Source organism: Dasypus novemcinctus, chromosome 13 (genome assembly GCF_030445035.2).
Source record: "Dasypus novemcinctus isolate mDasNov1 chromosome 13, mDasNov1.1.hap2, whole genome shotgun sequence".
NCBI classification, from domain to species: domain Eukaryota; kingdom Metazoa; phylum Chordata; class Mammalia; order Cingulata; family Dasypodidae; genus Dasypus; species Dasypus novemcinctus.
In genome coordinates, this window is record NC_080685.1 from 33152820 (window position 1) to 33168840 (window position 16021).

At 35.5% G+C, this 16021-nt stretch overlaps 1 protein-coding gene across 1 annotated transcript in view; it reads right to left on the reverse strand.

Moving 5' to 3' along the window:
- Nucleotides 1-16021, reverse strand: part of LOC101428768 (SLAM family member 9-like) — a 51600-nt gene that overhangs the window by 16750 nt on the left and 18829 nt on the right. Inside the window, exon 3 of the mRNA XM_004447363.4 lies at nt 14766-15137. Coding sequence (XP_004447420.1) covers nt 14766-15137 — 372 coding nt within the window. The remainder of the gene's footprint in view (nt 1-14765; nt 15138-16021) is intronic.

Below are 16021 nucleotides of genomic sequence, written 5' to 3' on the forward strand. Positions count from 1 at the left end.
AATAAAATAAAATAAGAATAAAAAGAGAGAAAAGAAAAAAAGGAGAAAAGAAAAAAGGAGTGGGCAAAGAAAATGGGGGAGGGGGGCAAGCAAGAAAATGAAAAGGAGAAAAAAAACCCTAAATAAATGAAAAAGGACCTTGGGGGAGAAAACAGGAGAAAAGACCAGGAGACAATGCAATATTAGCAATCAAGACAAAAAAAAAAAAGAAAAAAAACCCACAAATGTTGAGGGCTAGGGTAATCAAGGACCTCAGATGGACATCAGGGCATGGTGGATTCAGGAATGGGAAGTCTGTGAGACTGCAGACTCAAGGTGTGTGAGTCTCTGAAGTTTGGGCCACCAGGGTTTAGGGGACACAGACCTGGGAACCACACATCTGGTTAACAGGGGGCCTGGGAGCACCACAGCACAACACAGCCTTCAGGGATCTCCGCAGCTGGGTGCCAGCCCTAGGGGGATGGGTCCCACCTGCAACCTCTGACCTCCATGTCAGAAACCCAAAATTCCACCTCTCACAAGAATCTCTTCTGTCACTGTCTCACCAAATCAACATCCAGACACCTCCTGCCCTGCAAGTCCCTGAAACAGTCTGCTCAGGGTTTGGGAACATGCCACATAACAAAGATCCCAGGGATTGCTGTGGCCTGGCCACCAGCCCTAGGGGGAGGGGGTCCACCCAGAACTTCTGACCTCCATGTCATAAATCCAAAATTCCACCTCTATCAAGAATCTCCTCCATCACTGTCTCACCAAATCAACTTCCAGACACCTCCCACCCTGCAAGCCCCCGAAACAGCCCACTCAGGGCTTGGGAAATCCCCAGCACAGCAAAGCCTTCAGGAATCACTGCAGCTGCAGCCCAGCCATCAGCCCCAGGTGAAGGGTCCCACCCACGACCTCGACCTCCGTGAAAAAGACCCAAAATTCTACCTCTTGCAAGAATCTCCTCTGTCACCGTCCCACTAAATCAATGTCCAGACACCTCCTGCCCTGCAAGCACCTGAAACAAACTGGTCCAGCAGGACTCCAACCCTACTCAGCCGCTTCTTTGCAGTAGAAATTATGAGGTGCACTCACTCAGACACCATCTTGTCCCACCTTTTTAGAAATGTTTTTTAATGTAACATTCCTTGTGATCTACTAACTTTAATAAAAAATTTAAAAAACACACAAAATATTTATCGTAAAAAAAAATTGGGCTTTGGGGGAAAAGGTAAAGACAAATGAGTTTATATGTCTAAGAAACTTCAAAGTGAGTTAGGGGGTCATCCCAAAGGTCATGCTTATGCATGTCTCAGCAGGATTTCATAGTCTGTCAAAGTAGATACTACTGCAAATATGGGACTCCTGAGGGCTCTGGAGACACCCTGGTCCTATGGTCATGGCAGATAGCTCTGGAGTTTGATGCCTTGCCAGTGGGTGCTACATTGGAGTTTGTGCACCTGAGTGTGAAAGAGTTGGATTCAGATGTGACCTATCTACACACTCCTCCTCTGTCCCTGTTATTTGAATCTATAGTTGGTGCTGGAGTTTGTAGGTGTACATCCTTGAGACTTGAATCTCCGGGCTGTTCATGAGCCAGCTGGGTCCTGAGACTCAGCAGAGTTGCAACACCTACTCTCCAGTTCGTTGGAGTCACCCAGGACAATGAACAAGGAGGTGAGGGCGGACAACCACCACATTAAGGAACTGAGAGAGTCTACAGTGGGAATCAAGAGAGTCCCATCCTTCAGCAATGTGGGATTGAAGCCCCCTCTCAGTTAGAAATGGAGTGGGCATCACCATTCCAGAATCCTCAGGTTTGGGGAATAAAATATGAACTAGAGTGGACTTAATGGCATTCTACCCTAGACATAGTGATTCTAGCAATGGAAGAAATTATATCATTGATGTGGAGGCAGGGGCCACTGAAGGTGCTGAAGGCAGGGAGAGGGAAAAGAAGTGTAACATGGGGGCATTTTCAAGACTTGCAATTGACCTGAATGACATTGCAATGACAGACACTGGCCATTATATATTCTGCCATAACCTACAGAATTGAGCGGGAGAAAGTGTAAAGTATAATGTAAACTTTAATCCATGCTTAGTGCCTATGCTCCAAAATGTGTTCATAAATTGCAGTATATGTACCACACTAACAAAAGAAGTTGTTAATGTGGTGAAGGGTGAGAGGTGTGGGGAGTAGGGCATATGGGAATCCCTTATATTTTTATATAACATTTTATGTAACCAAAGTGTATTTTAAAGATAAATAAAAAGTTTTAAATATAAAAAATTAATATATTGAATAAAAATAATAAAAATTTTAAAAAGTATATAAGATAAAGGAGATGAGACAAGTGAAAGTGTGCTAAAGCCTTTTTAAATTCAGAGAGTGGGTAGAGATTGATTTAGACTTTGAATTAGGCATGCATATTAAAATTTTGAGTCAAATCTCCAAGTGAATGGAAATAAATCATATAACTTCCAAAAAAAAAAAAAAAAACAAGTGGAGGGAAAAAGAATAAAAAATGTAATCTTAATTACATGCATGAAGAAGAAAAGATAATGCATAGACAAAACCGAACAAATAAAAGGCATAATAAGATGGTAGAATAATTCCTTAGATGTTAGTAATCACAATACCTTAAATGGAAAATCACTTCACAATTAAACAGTGGAAATGAACAGATTGGATAGAAAGTTCAATTTAGCTAATGTAGTGTTTATAAGAGACATTATTAGGGAGAAAGGGTTCATCTTAATAAGAAGGTGTAGCAATTCTAAATATACTGACCATGTATAAAAATGCTTTCAATAACATTGCATCATAATATATAATGCAAAATTGATAGAATTGCAAAGAGAAGGCAACAAATCTACTTCCATAGTAGGAGATCTTAATACTAGGCTCCCAGTAAATGAAAAAGCATGAAGACAAATATGAGTAAAGAGAAAGACTTGACTAATTTGATTTAATAGACATACAAAACATAAAACCAAGAATTAGACAACACATATTTATTCAAGTGTCGATGGAAAATTTATAAAAGTTGACTGTATTCTAGGCCACAAAGCAAATTTCAATTAATACAAGAGTCAGTATCTTTCTTCTCCCACAGTAATGCAATTAGTGTAGAATCAAGAAAAAATAACCATGGGAGTTCATATGCTCTGGAAATTACAAAATTACTATAATAAAAACAGTATATATGTGAATGCATGTGCTTTAGTTAGAGAAATTTTTTAGAGTTAAAATATCTCTAATTAAAAGGGAAATGCCAATAATGAATGAGCTAATTCATAAAATTAGGAAAAAGAATAAAACTCAGATAATGTAAAAGAAATCAGATATATGGATAAAAGAAGAAGTTAATACAATTGAAATAAAGATACAGTAAAGAGGACCAACGAAGCCAAATTCTGTGTTGTTGAAAGGATTAATAAAATACACAAAACTCTGGCAAGAATGACCTAAAAGAGAAAGAGAAGACCCCAAAACAATGCAATTTAGAAACAAAAAAGAGAGGCAGCAGAGATTAAAAAAAAAAAAAGATTATACTACACATAACTTAGGCTAGCATATTAACATTTGAATGCTTAGATCAAATGGATAACTTCCTGGAAAAATAAAACTCACTAAACCTTCTTAGGAAGAAATATAAAATCACTAAATACTTTACCACTATTAAATAAATTCAAACAAAATTTACAAGTCTACACCAGGAAGAACAAAACCAAAGCAGCTCCAGACAGTTTTAATGTATATTCATTCAATTCCTTCAACAGGTTTTCATAGAACATCTCCAGGGATATGGGCTGTGTTCATCAAACTATTTCCTTTGCCTCTTTCTGCTCACACAGGAAGATTACATTTCCTGGCTGTTTCTGCAGTTTGGTTGAACTATGTAGTTGAGGTTTGGACAATGGAAGGTGGGTTCTTAACTCTCGGGAGCTGAGATAATTAAAAACTACATGACTCTCCCCTGCCTCAAAATGAAGGACACCACAGTATGGGAGGAGGCTGGATGATTGAGTCACTGCTTGAAGATGAGCTGCCAAGAAGAGATGGTAACCTGTATCAGACAGTGATGTGAATGAGAAGTAAATTTTTATTGTATTGTCAGGATCGTCTAGAAGTGTTTGTTATAGCAGTTAGCATGAATTTTTCTGACACATACATGAGGGCCAGGTATTCTTCCAGTGTCTTGGAATGCATCTGTATTTAGAGCAGACAGAACCTGTCCTCCTGAAAAATACATTCTACTTGAGAGGTGGGGTGGAGGGAGATAGATAAACATTAACATAATAAATAATTAACAGTATGTTAAAATGTGAGAGTTGCTATGGGAAAACTAAAAGATGGAGCAAGGAATACTGAGGCCTGGGAGGGAGACTGGCATGTTACTTTATTGAATGAGGCAGCCAGGGTAGGCCTCATTGAGAAGGTGACATTTTCACAAAGAATAGAAGGAAACAAAGGAGTCATTTATGCCCACTTCTACCAAATGTTCAAGGGACAGATAAATCAAATTTTGTACAAACAGTTATGGAGAACAGAGAAAGTAGGAACACTCTGCAATTCATTTTATGGAGCATGTTTAAACTTGGTATGGAATCCAGTAGTAAAGTGCAAGAATGGAAAATTATAGCTCAATCTCAGTTATAAACATAGTCTTAAAAATCCTGAACAAAATATTAATAAATCAAATCTAGCAATGTTTAGAAAAAACAAACAAACCTGTCACCATAACCAAAGTGGACTTATCTTTGGAATGAAAGGATGGTTTAACATTAGAAAAGCATATTTGTGAACTCTACCACATTAGTAGGTTAAAAGAGAAAAATCAAATGATTATCTCAGTAGATGCAGACAGGGCTTTCAATGAGATTCGACTTCCATTCATGATAAAAACTCATAGAAATCTAGGAATAGAAGAATGCCATAGTAGTGGAAGAGTTCTGAACTACTACTGGGAAGTGTCCTGACAGGAAGAGTCCAGCCCTTCTTTGTCCCTTCCTTCCCCTCCTGGGTATCGACACGGAGGGCAGAGCTCAAGTTGTCATTTTGAAGCAAAGCAACAAGATGGAAGAAACCAAGTTTGGAGACAATGATTTGTAAGATACCTGGGCCTCAGCAATTTTTGCCATTTTCTGTGAAAATAATCTCTTAAAAGTTATCTATTCAATGGCTAGTTTTCTTGATAACTAATTTTTAACCTGATCATAATATTTAAATTGACTGCTCTATTTTCTGAAAGCATAGGTGCTTGTGAATTTTCTTTGTTAATCTATTAATAGAAGATGGTTATTGGCACTTCTTTCTTTTCCATGGAGAAAAAAGAAACCCATGAGTGAATAGGATTCTTATTTAATAAAAGAATATGAGAGTCTTATTTAAGCCAAAACAATGCTATTGAATATGTAATTATGTATAGAGAGCATAGAGATAAATGTCCTGAAGGATAAGAACTCAATTCTATTAGAGTTTCTAACATGCGACTTATTGAAGGATGGGGATTAGGGAAGGTTCTTTATGATATGGATGCTTGAACTGAGATTAATAAAATTAATTAGGGAAACAAGAGGAGGAAGAGCTTTTGGGCAGGGAAGGGGGGGATGAATCAAGGCAGGGAAAGGATCTGTGGTGGAGGAAACGTGGTATGTTTGAGAAGCTGAAAGGAGACCACTATGATTGTGAACAGGGAGCTTGGAGGAGGAGAAAAAGAGATGAGATGGGGAGTTGTGGACAGAAGAAGACCCTGTACAGACTGCCGGGCCGCTGAGGATGTTGATCTTTGTCCTACATTTGGCAACATGGTGTCAGTAAAAAGTGATGACATGATAATATGTGCTTTTAAAAATACTACACTGCCTTCATTTTAGAGAATACATTAGAGGGGGAGCCAAGAGTATGGGGAAACCTAAATTAGTTGGCTACTGCAACTATTGAGAAGATGGTGAGAAAAGATGGGTTGCTCTACTTTGCATTTTTTCCATAGCACCTCTCACATTTTTATCACACTGTTGATTACTTATTATATTAATGTTTATCTATCTCCACCATCCTCAACCCCAACTAGAACACAGGTTCCAGGAGGACAGTTTCTGTCTGTTTAGAAGAACACCTGCCCCAAGTGTATGTGTCAGGATAGTTAATGCTGCATGCTGTTAAATGAATGAGACTTACTGATGGGTTGAGGGAAAAGAGGAGTCAAGGAAGACAGTATGGAAGGTGGCATCGTGGATGGGAAGAGCAGGTCTGGGTGTTCAGTCTTGAAGATATTGAGAATGAAATGCCTTTAAGACATCTGAGGAGAGCTTCAAGTAGTTAAGTTTATAAATATAGTTAAGTTTATAAATATAGAGATCAAAGGAGAGGTCTGGACTGGGGATAAAAATCTGGGAAGTATTGGTATATGGATAAATTTTCAATAAATGGTATTGGGTTAAAGAACTAAATATTTGAAAAAAATACTGGCATCATCTTATTTCACAACTTATGTGAACATATATTCTGGATTGGTCAAAGCTTTATCTACGAATGAGCATCTCAATTCCTTATAGAGTGATTTCCAAACACACTGAATAAGAAATTCTGGGGCTGGAGTGTATGAATTGATGTTTTGAGTTTACAGTTAAGAACCATTAGAATAAAAATGATTATGAAAAAATAAAAATAAAAATGGTAGAAGAAAAATAGATTAGTATTATTATAATTATAAGGTGGGAAATACCTTTCTAGGTATATTTCTAAACCCAGATATAATAAAAAGAAGGGCTTAATAGATATACACAGAGAAAATTATAATATTTACTGTAAAAGAATCCTATACAAAACTTAAAAGGAAAAAAATGAAAAAAAGCTTGTCACGTTAATGGCAGATAGTGGCTTAATCTTCCAACTGTAAAAGGGAAGTGAAGCTCTGTGCAACATTTCTTGCCTTTCTTCTCTTACCCCAAAGGACTAGTAATTTTGTTGGCTTGTGGGGTATGTTTTCTAGTTGCTGCAGTTTACTTGTGGGATCAAAGAGAAAGGCATGTGTTTGGCCATGTTCTTCTATGTTTGTGACTTCTGAACCCTTTTCCTGTATGGGAAGATCCAAAGTTCCAGGTTTGGCCTTATGGAGAGGAATAGGGTACCATAGATCAAGAAAAAATGAAAAACAATTATATTCTGTGATGTTTAAATTAAGTAAAATTAATAAAATAAAAAATTAAAGTTAAATAAAACAAAACAAGATAAAAAATTAGAAATTCAGTTCCTTGTTAACCATATTTCAAGTGCATATATGGCTAAGTATGACATTATTAGTCAGCACAGGTATAGAACATTTCTATCAATGCCCGATATTCTATTGGATGACTCTGTGTTAGGTACGATTTTATTCTTTTTTTCTTCCTTTTAAAACATTTTGGTATTTTTAGAAAACATTAGACTTCACAGGAAGATCTCATTCTTGGCTCTACACTTAAATGCTTCTTGACTTTGAGCATATCCTTAGCTTTCAACATAACTTGATTTATAGAGGAGGATTTTTGTGTGTGTGTGTGAAAATGAGGAACACTAAATACAATATGTCTATTATAGTGTTCCTTGTGGACACTTAAGAAATGATAACTGTGTGTGGGAAACAAAGGCATGTTGTTTCCATGGAAGCAAGTTACTTTTTGACCACTGGGTTATGCTGTCCCTAGAGATATACGTGCAGATGGCTAATCTCTCTGGGAAACATAACATTCTAGCAGAACCCAGACTTGATATCTCAAGTAACTTGGGCAACAAGATTAATGAGTATATTTGTTTAAATAATATAATAGAACATTATGAGCTTTGGAAACTATCTTATCCACTGTGCACTGTGTTATTTAGAATGAGGTAATGGGAATAGTTAGCTAGAATAGTTGCTGGTTCTCACAATTGCTTGGGGTATATAAAGAAGCCCCTGAGATTTATAAATTTGTCTGAGCTTAAGGCTTCAATGCTCTCAGAACACCTGATCCCAATCACTCTTTGTCTTTCATTCTCAATACCCTTTGGGTCCCTGACTCCAACATCTGGCACCCAATGTGGGGCCCGAAGAAGTTAGTGAGGCTTCCAAATCAGTATCGGGAACCACGGAAAAGACCTCATCGAGGGTCATGTGTGACGTCCAAAGCAGACTAACTCGAGTCTTCAAGATTAAGTAAGTAAGTAACATTTCCGCGAAGTCATCAGGTAATGGGTAATCAAATGGGACATGTGGAAAGTATATTTGCAAGTGTTAAAAACTTTATTGAAAGCTAGTGGGGTGCCTGTAAAAAGTTGTGAGTTAATAGAATTGTTTGCTTTAATACAAAAGTATTGTGGTTGGTTTCAGCCTCAGGTGTGTAATGTTTTAAATTTAAAACAGTGGAAACGTGTAATGAAAGCTTTTTGAAGAGCATATCAAAAAAGGGAATTCATTCCATTATCAGTATGGGCCTTATTCTACCAGATAGTGGCAGCCTTAGATCCTTTACAGTCTAAAGGAGAGAAAGATGAAATTACTGTATTTTCTAAGCCCATAAGTAAATTCGAAATGAAATAAAGTAAATTGGAACAAAAACAGGAGCTTGAGGTGAATGGGGAAACATCATATTTTTTCCCTCATCCTGATATTAACCCTTTCATCAATAAAAGCCCAGTGAAGGGTCCTAATGAAATACCTTCTGTGTATCCAGTACAACCCTCTGCACCTACTGAATTGCCTTCTGTTACTAAGCCTAAATTAAAAACGTTTTCAGATATTGCCGATACTTTGCCTTATGTTAAACACTTATTATCTGCTTTCCCTGTAACATTACATGTGATACCACCAGATACAAAGAATCTACAAGGGGGTGTTGAGTTTCATCCTGAGCGAATACCTTTTAAATTATTGAAAGATTTAAAACGAGCAAAAATACTAAATAAAATCCTTGTTAGTAAAATCAAGCATGTAAGAAAGCTCTCTGTTAAAGTGTTAACTAAAATAAACTATTCTAGCAGCAACTCTGCAAACACCCTACTATCTACATAACAATGTAACTACAAGCTAATGAGAGTTAATAGAGTTAAGCCACTGGAAAAAAAAACATAGCAACATTAGTGTTCTGTTTTATTTCCATGCTAATTCTAATTAGGCTTATTTAACCAAAATAATAAAATTAATATAAAATTTTTAATCAAAGTTTAAAAAAAAATTCAGTTTTAAATCAATAGTTTACTCCTAAATTTCAAATCTCAATATAGTCTTACAAAATAATAATCCAAAAATGTGTGTTAACTATCTGTCTAAACTACTAAATAAAAGCTTAACTAGATTTCTGCTGCTCAAGTTATCTTAACTAATTACTAATAACTAATAAAAATGTTTCCAAGCAGAAGCTTGCATGTTACAAACAACATAAATTCCAAAAAAAATCTTTAAAAAAATCTAAAATATAATATAACAAAAAACTTATAAACAGCTATACAAAAAAGTAAAAATTATAAGTTAATTGCAAACTGTATATTTCTGTTAATGTGTTTTAATTATTCTGTGTTTATCTGTTCATTCAATATCAGTATATATTTTAATACCTCCAAATAGAAATATAAATTAATAAAAATTTATAAAAAAGCTCTATTCAAATAACCAAAATTTAAATAAGTGCTTATATTAATACTTAAATTTAAATATTAATAAAAATCTCTACAGTAATAAAAATTGTAACTCTTAATTAACAAAATTACTATAAATCTTTTTATAAAAAATTGTTCTTGCCTAAATTAAAATAAATAGCTTATTTTTCTTCACAAAATAAAAGATGTAAAACTTAAATATTTAAAAAGTTAAAAGTTTATAAAAATACTAACTAAAATTTATTAAGTTTTTACAAAAAAATGTGTTTTATCCTAAAATAAAATAGGTAATTTTCATAAACTCTTAAAACTTAAATGCATGTAGCAAGTTATAAAAAAATATTGTAGTAACTTTAAGTAAAAAAATGTGTTCTGCAAAATTAAAATTTTGTTCTTTCTCAAAACCTCTCAAATCATTAATCTGTTTTAATAAAAATTTTTATCCTCAATAATCAGCATACAAAAAATCTGCTTTATCAAGACAACTTCTTATACTTTAACCTCATCATTTCCTCAAGGTTCCAAAAAAAAAGTTTTATCTCTTTTAAAAAAACATAATATTTAAAACTGCTTTCTCAAAATCAAATCTTAAAAAGTAGCCTTTTATTCCAAACTAATTATAAAAAATTTGTTCTTTTACCTTAAAAAAAAAGTTGTATAAGTAAAAAGTTTCTATAAATGCTTAAAAGTGTATAAAGTTACCAATATTTCAACATAATATTAAAAAAGTACAATATAGTTATAGTTTTAATTATTATAAAAATGTGTCACAAAAACAATCTCTTATCATAAATTGAAATAACAACACTGTAATATACAGCTATCCCAAACACTGCTAATTTGTTACAAAAAAATTAATGTCCAGCTATATTCCTATCACTTTGTTTTAAAACTTCCTAAAACTTTCTTCAGTATCTTCTTAAACAAATCAAACCAGCTGCATTCCTCTATCTATAAAAAACCCAACAATAAACTTTTGCAATGCTTTTCAGGGCTATGTGCATAGCCCAACAATCTTGTACAGTATTTACTACTAATAATAGTAATAAAAAAGCAACATACATTACTTCTCAAAAAGAAAAACAAGTTTAACAAACTCCTTATTCATCTGCTCAACACACAAAGCTTTCAGCCATCATTAAAGTTTTACAAATGTTTAAAGACCCTTAAACATTATCTCTAACTCTAAATATGTATGCCTTACTATCAAACATATTAAAACAACTCATATCTTTGCTACTGATAAATTATCTCAACTTTTCGCTAACTTACATCTCATTAAGTTAAAACAGCATCCTATTTACATTACTCATATATGCTCTCAAACCTCTTTGCCTAATCCTATAACAGCAAATAATGCTTAAGCTAATTTATTAGTAAAATGTTTACAAAGTGCTCATAATTACCATGCTTTAACTCACATTAATGCTAAAAGCCTGCAAAATAAATATTAAAAGTTAACAAAACCAAAAGATACAAAAAATTATTCGTACTTATCCTACTTGTAAACCACTAACAGCAGTGCCTTTTCAAGCTAAAACTAATCCCAAAAGCCTAACTCCTAATCAATTATAGCAGATGGATGTTACTCACATACCATCCTTTAGTAAACTACAATATGTTCATGTTTATATTAACACTTATTCTCATTTTATGTAAGCTACTGCTCAAAATAAAAAACAATTTCATCATGTTCACTCACACCTCTAATCTGCTTTTGCTGTAACAGGATGCCTTCTAAAAATTAAAACTAATAATAAACCTTCTTACATTAGTAAATCCTTTAAATCTTTCTGTTTAAAATATAGTATTAAACATATTACTGGCATTCCTTATAATCCTACAAATCAAGCCATAGTTAAATACAGCCATCATACCCTAAAAACTATGCTTTTAAAACAAAAAAAGAGAGATAATATATTATAATACTGAAAGATCAATTGGCAAAAGCTTTATTTACTTTAAATTTTCTTAATGTTTATCATTCATTAACACCTGCAGAATGTCACTTTGGAAAATGTCAAACATCTACAGTGGACGCAAGAAATGAAAATCAACCAATATTCTGGAAAGATATTTTAAGCAATGAATGGAAAAAAGGCAGGATTAAAGTATGGGGGCGAGGCTATGCTCTTATCATTTCAGAAAATAGAGAACAAATTTAGTTACCTGCAAAGAGGATTAAACCCCGGAATGAAGAGATGGGGTCTCCTGCAACTTCTGATGATGGTGATCGTAAGTAATGAAGAAGCTGCCGGTAATTACACTTATTGGACCTATATACCTAACCCCCCATTACTTAGAGTGTTAACCTGGAAAAATGCATTCTTTCATATATATCTGAATAAGACCCATATATTCCCTGGACCAATTGATGATCGATTGAAAATTAAACCCTATGAGGAAGGACAAAGAACTGATAATCTAGAATTACCATTTGATTATTGACCCTTATGCATTGGTAACCATCCTTCCCGTATGTATGTTAAAAATCGGGCCATAATTATCTTCAAAAATAATAATACTCAGTTTATTGTGACTTTATTTCCCTCTTACAATTTAATCATAACCAAAAATCCTACTTATGATTGTCCACAAAAGGACAGTAGGGATAAAGAAGGATGGCAAGAGTGCCATATAAGAAGAGGATCTGTCATTTTTAATGATTCCTATAGAATAGTGTGAAAAAGTGCCCCTAGGGGAGTCCCATTGAATATAATGACAGATTTATTTGGCATGGTCTAAATAGTAAAGGACAACAAAAAATAATTTTTACTAAAAATAATAGTGTTTAAAAACAAAAAGGAAAATGGATCCCTTCTCCATAGTGTAATATTACATCTATACACAAGCAAAATAATTTGTGGAAAGTTTCCCTAGGAATAGCTCCTACTATAGAATAGATTGAGAATAATAGTAAGAATAATCAATATCTGATTTAAATCAGATTCATCATCTTCAGGGATGTGTAAGAGATGCTTATGTGTTTGTGGTTGGAAAATTAACTATAACTGAGAATGCTCTATTTTATAAAAGTGGGGCTTTGCATACCTGTTTGTCTGAGAACACTTTACAGAATGGAGATTTCATTACAATGGCTCAAAGGCAGTGGGGAGTGTGGATCCCAGTGTGACTGAACCAAATTTAGCAATTGCCACCTGAAAGTCAACTGCTGTTCCATATAGCTCAAGAAATCCTGAAGGGCTTGAAGCAATTTGTGGGACTGATAATACTTGGCATATTAGGACTGATTGGTGTCATTGCAGCTGCTGCTACAGCTACCGTGGCCTTGCATAAGATGGTGCAAACTCAACAATATGTGCATAAATGGTGTAAGAATGCTAGTGACTTATGGCATAGTCAAGAATATATTGATGGAGAATTAAACAGTAGAGTTAATGATTTAGAATCAGCAGTTTTACATCTTGGAGATCAAGTATATAACTTAAATCTACTTAGGGGATTAAAATGTGATTGGAATGAAAGTAACTTTTGTATTACTCCACTTGCTTATAATAATTCTATGTTTGATTGGGAAAAGATTAAAAATCATTTAATAGGTCATAAAGGTAATATGTCATTAGAAATAAAAGAATTACAAAAAAAGATATTAGAAATGTCTCATAATCAGATTTATGTAGCTGAAGATAAGGATATCTTTAATGACTTAATTTCTCATTTTAATAAGTTTAATCCAGTAGATTGGTGGAAGTCTCAACATTTTTTATCAGCATGAGGAATAGGACTTTGTGTATTAATGTTGTTGCTCATTGTTGTTGCTTGCCTGGGACAAGAAGTATGCCGAAGACTGCACCATGTTGATGTGATGGGACAAACTAATAATTTAGTACTTGCAAAAAATCTGATATAGTTCCCCATGGTCAGAGTGCTTGGCTGATAGTCAATAATGGGCAAGATTCTCAGAGGAGGGCAACCTAAAACAGACACAGCCATCCTGACTAAAACAAAAAGGGGGAAATGTGGGAAACAAAGGTATGTTATTTCCATGGAAGCAAGTTACTTTCTGACCACTGGGTCATGCTGTCCCTAGAGATATACGTACAGGGTGCTAATCTCTCTGAGAAACATAACATTCTAGCAGAACCCAGACTTGATATCTCAAGTAACTTGGGCAACAAGATTAATGCGTATATTTGTTTAAATAATATAATAGAACATTATGAGCTTTGGTAATTATCTTATCCACTGTGCACTGTGTTATTTAGAATGAGGTAATGGGAATAGTTAGCTAGAATAGTTGCTGGTTCTCACAATTGCTTGGGGTATATAAAGAAGCCCCTGAGATTAATAAATTTGTCTGATGAGCTTAAGTCTTCAATGCTCTCAGAACCCCTGATCCCAATCACTCTTTGTCTTTTATTACTGATACCCTTTGGGTCCCTGACTCCAACAACTGTGGTTATTTCTTCAATGAGCAAATGTTCCTTTGGTAATTGCTTTTTTCGTTGGAGACTAGTGCCAATATGATTTTTAATGGTTGATACTATTTTAAAGCTTCAAGTGGTTTTTCCTTTCTTCTTCTTTTTTTTACACTTTTTAAATTAAAGTTAATAGATCACCAAGAACTTTATATTAAAAAACATAAAAAACATATAAAAAACATGAGGTTCCCATATACCCCACTCCCCAACTCCTCACCCTATCATTTTTGTAAATTGTATTTTTTTGAAGATACATGCATCACAAAAAAAATGTTACATTAAAAACTACAAGAGGTTCTGATATACCCCTACCCCCCACCCCATTCCTCCCACACCAACAACCTCCTCCATCATTGTGGCACATTCAACCCTTTCTTCTTTTTAATATTAATGGAGGAATATTTGAAAATCATTGATAGTCCTTTTCTCTTTGCCTTTCTGGATACACTGAATACTTGGTCTTTACCTAGTAGACTTGAGCAAACATCTGCTTATGGGGAGGTTAAGATTTGATATAGAAGAAATACAAAGAGGAAGACCAGGGAATATTCAGCTTCTTGTAGGAGGGATGGGGTATTGCAGCAAGGCCAAATCTATGTGTGTGTGTGTGTGTGTGTCTGGTACACTCATCCCTGGAATGCACAGTCATTGTCTGAACTGGGGAAGCCAGTGTGGGGAGAGACCTAGAGTGGATGAGCAGAGTGGGCTTCACTTACCACAGACAGTGAGGTGGAACACCTGAGTAAGTTCTATTCCTCCAGTGAAGCTGACTTGAGCCCAGTACTGCCCACTGTCCTCAAGAGTCAGGTTCTCAATCCTCAGGGATGTCATGTTGGGCACGTGGACCCTCTGCTTGTACTTGTCCTGGAGACTGAACCAGGTGGGAGTGTCTGCTCCTCTTCTGACAATCATCATTACTCTGTAGTCTGACTCAGGGCCAAAGGCCCACAAGATGTCTTCCAGCTCAGCTTCCGGTATCATGTTCACATGAAACAAGACAGAACCTCCTTGGATCTGCTTCAGAAAAGTGTGGTCTCCAGAATCCCATGCTCCAGAGCCAGGACTCCTGGTCCCAGTGCTCGAGACACCTAGGGCAGCAGAACAGGAAACAGGAGTGTTTGCTCATCAAGTAACAAATGACAGAACCACAGAATCCATCTTTTCATTGAAATCCATCCAATATACTCCCTTGATTCCAAAAAGCAGCTAGTATAATGAGTTTGAAGCAAATATGGGTTCAAATCTTGGTACTAGTGGAGTGTAACCTGGAACAGGTTACTTAAACTTGCTAACTACACTTTCCTTACCTGCCTAATGAAAGCATGAATTAAATGAGATTAAATATCCCAAGCACCTGAGACAGTTTCTGGCACATACTAACTGTATGACTGTAATAGGTAGTTCCTAAAAAGATGCTACCTCCTCATATTCACAGCCTTGTGTGACTTCCTCCCCCACAGTGTGCACTCCTCCTAGTGACTGGCTTATTATTATTATTTTTAATATATTTCCCCCCTCCCCCTTTTCTGCCCTGCTGTTTTTGCTCTGTCCATTCTCTTTGTCATCTTATGAATCTATCTCTCTTTTTTGTCTTCTTTTCTCATCTTTCTTCTCTGGAATTAAGCAGGATTCGATCCTGGGGACCTTTGATGTAGAGAGAGGTTCACTGTCAATTGCGTCACCTCAGTTCTTGGTTTCTGCTGTGCTTCACCTTGACTCTCCCCTTCGTCCCTCTTTTGTTGCATCATCATCTTGTTGCGTGACTCACTTGTGCAGGCACTGGCTCACCATGTGGGCCCTCTACTTGTTGCGTGGATCCTCAGCTCATCACATGGGCACTGGCCACATGGGCACTCAGCTAACCATATGGCCACTTGTGCAGGTATTTGGTTTGCTGTGCAGGCCCTCGGCTTACCACGTGGGCATTTGCCTGGGCACTCAGCTCACCACGTGTGCACTGGCACAGGCACTG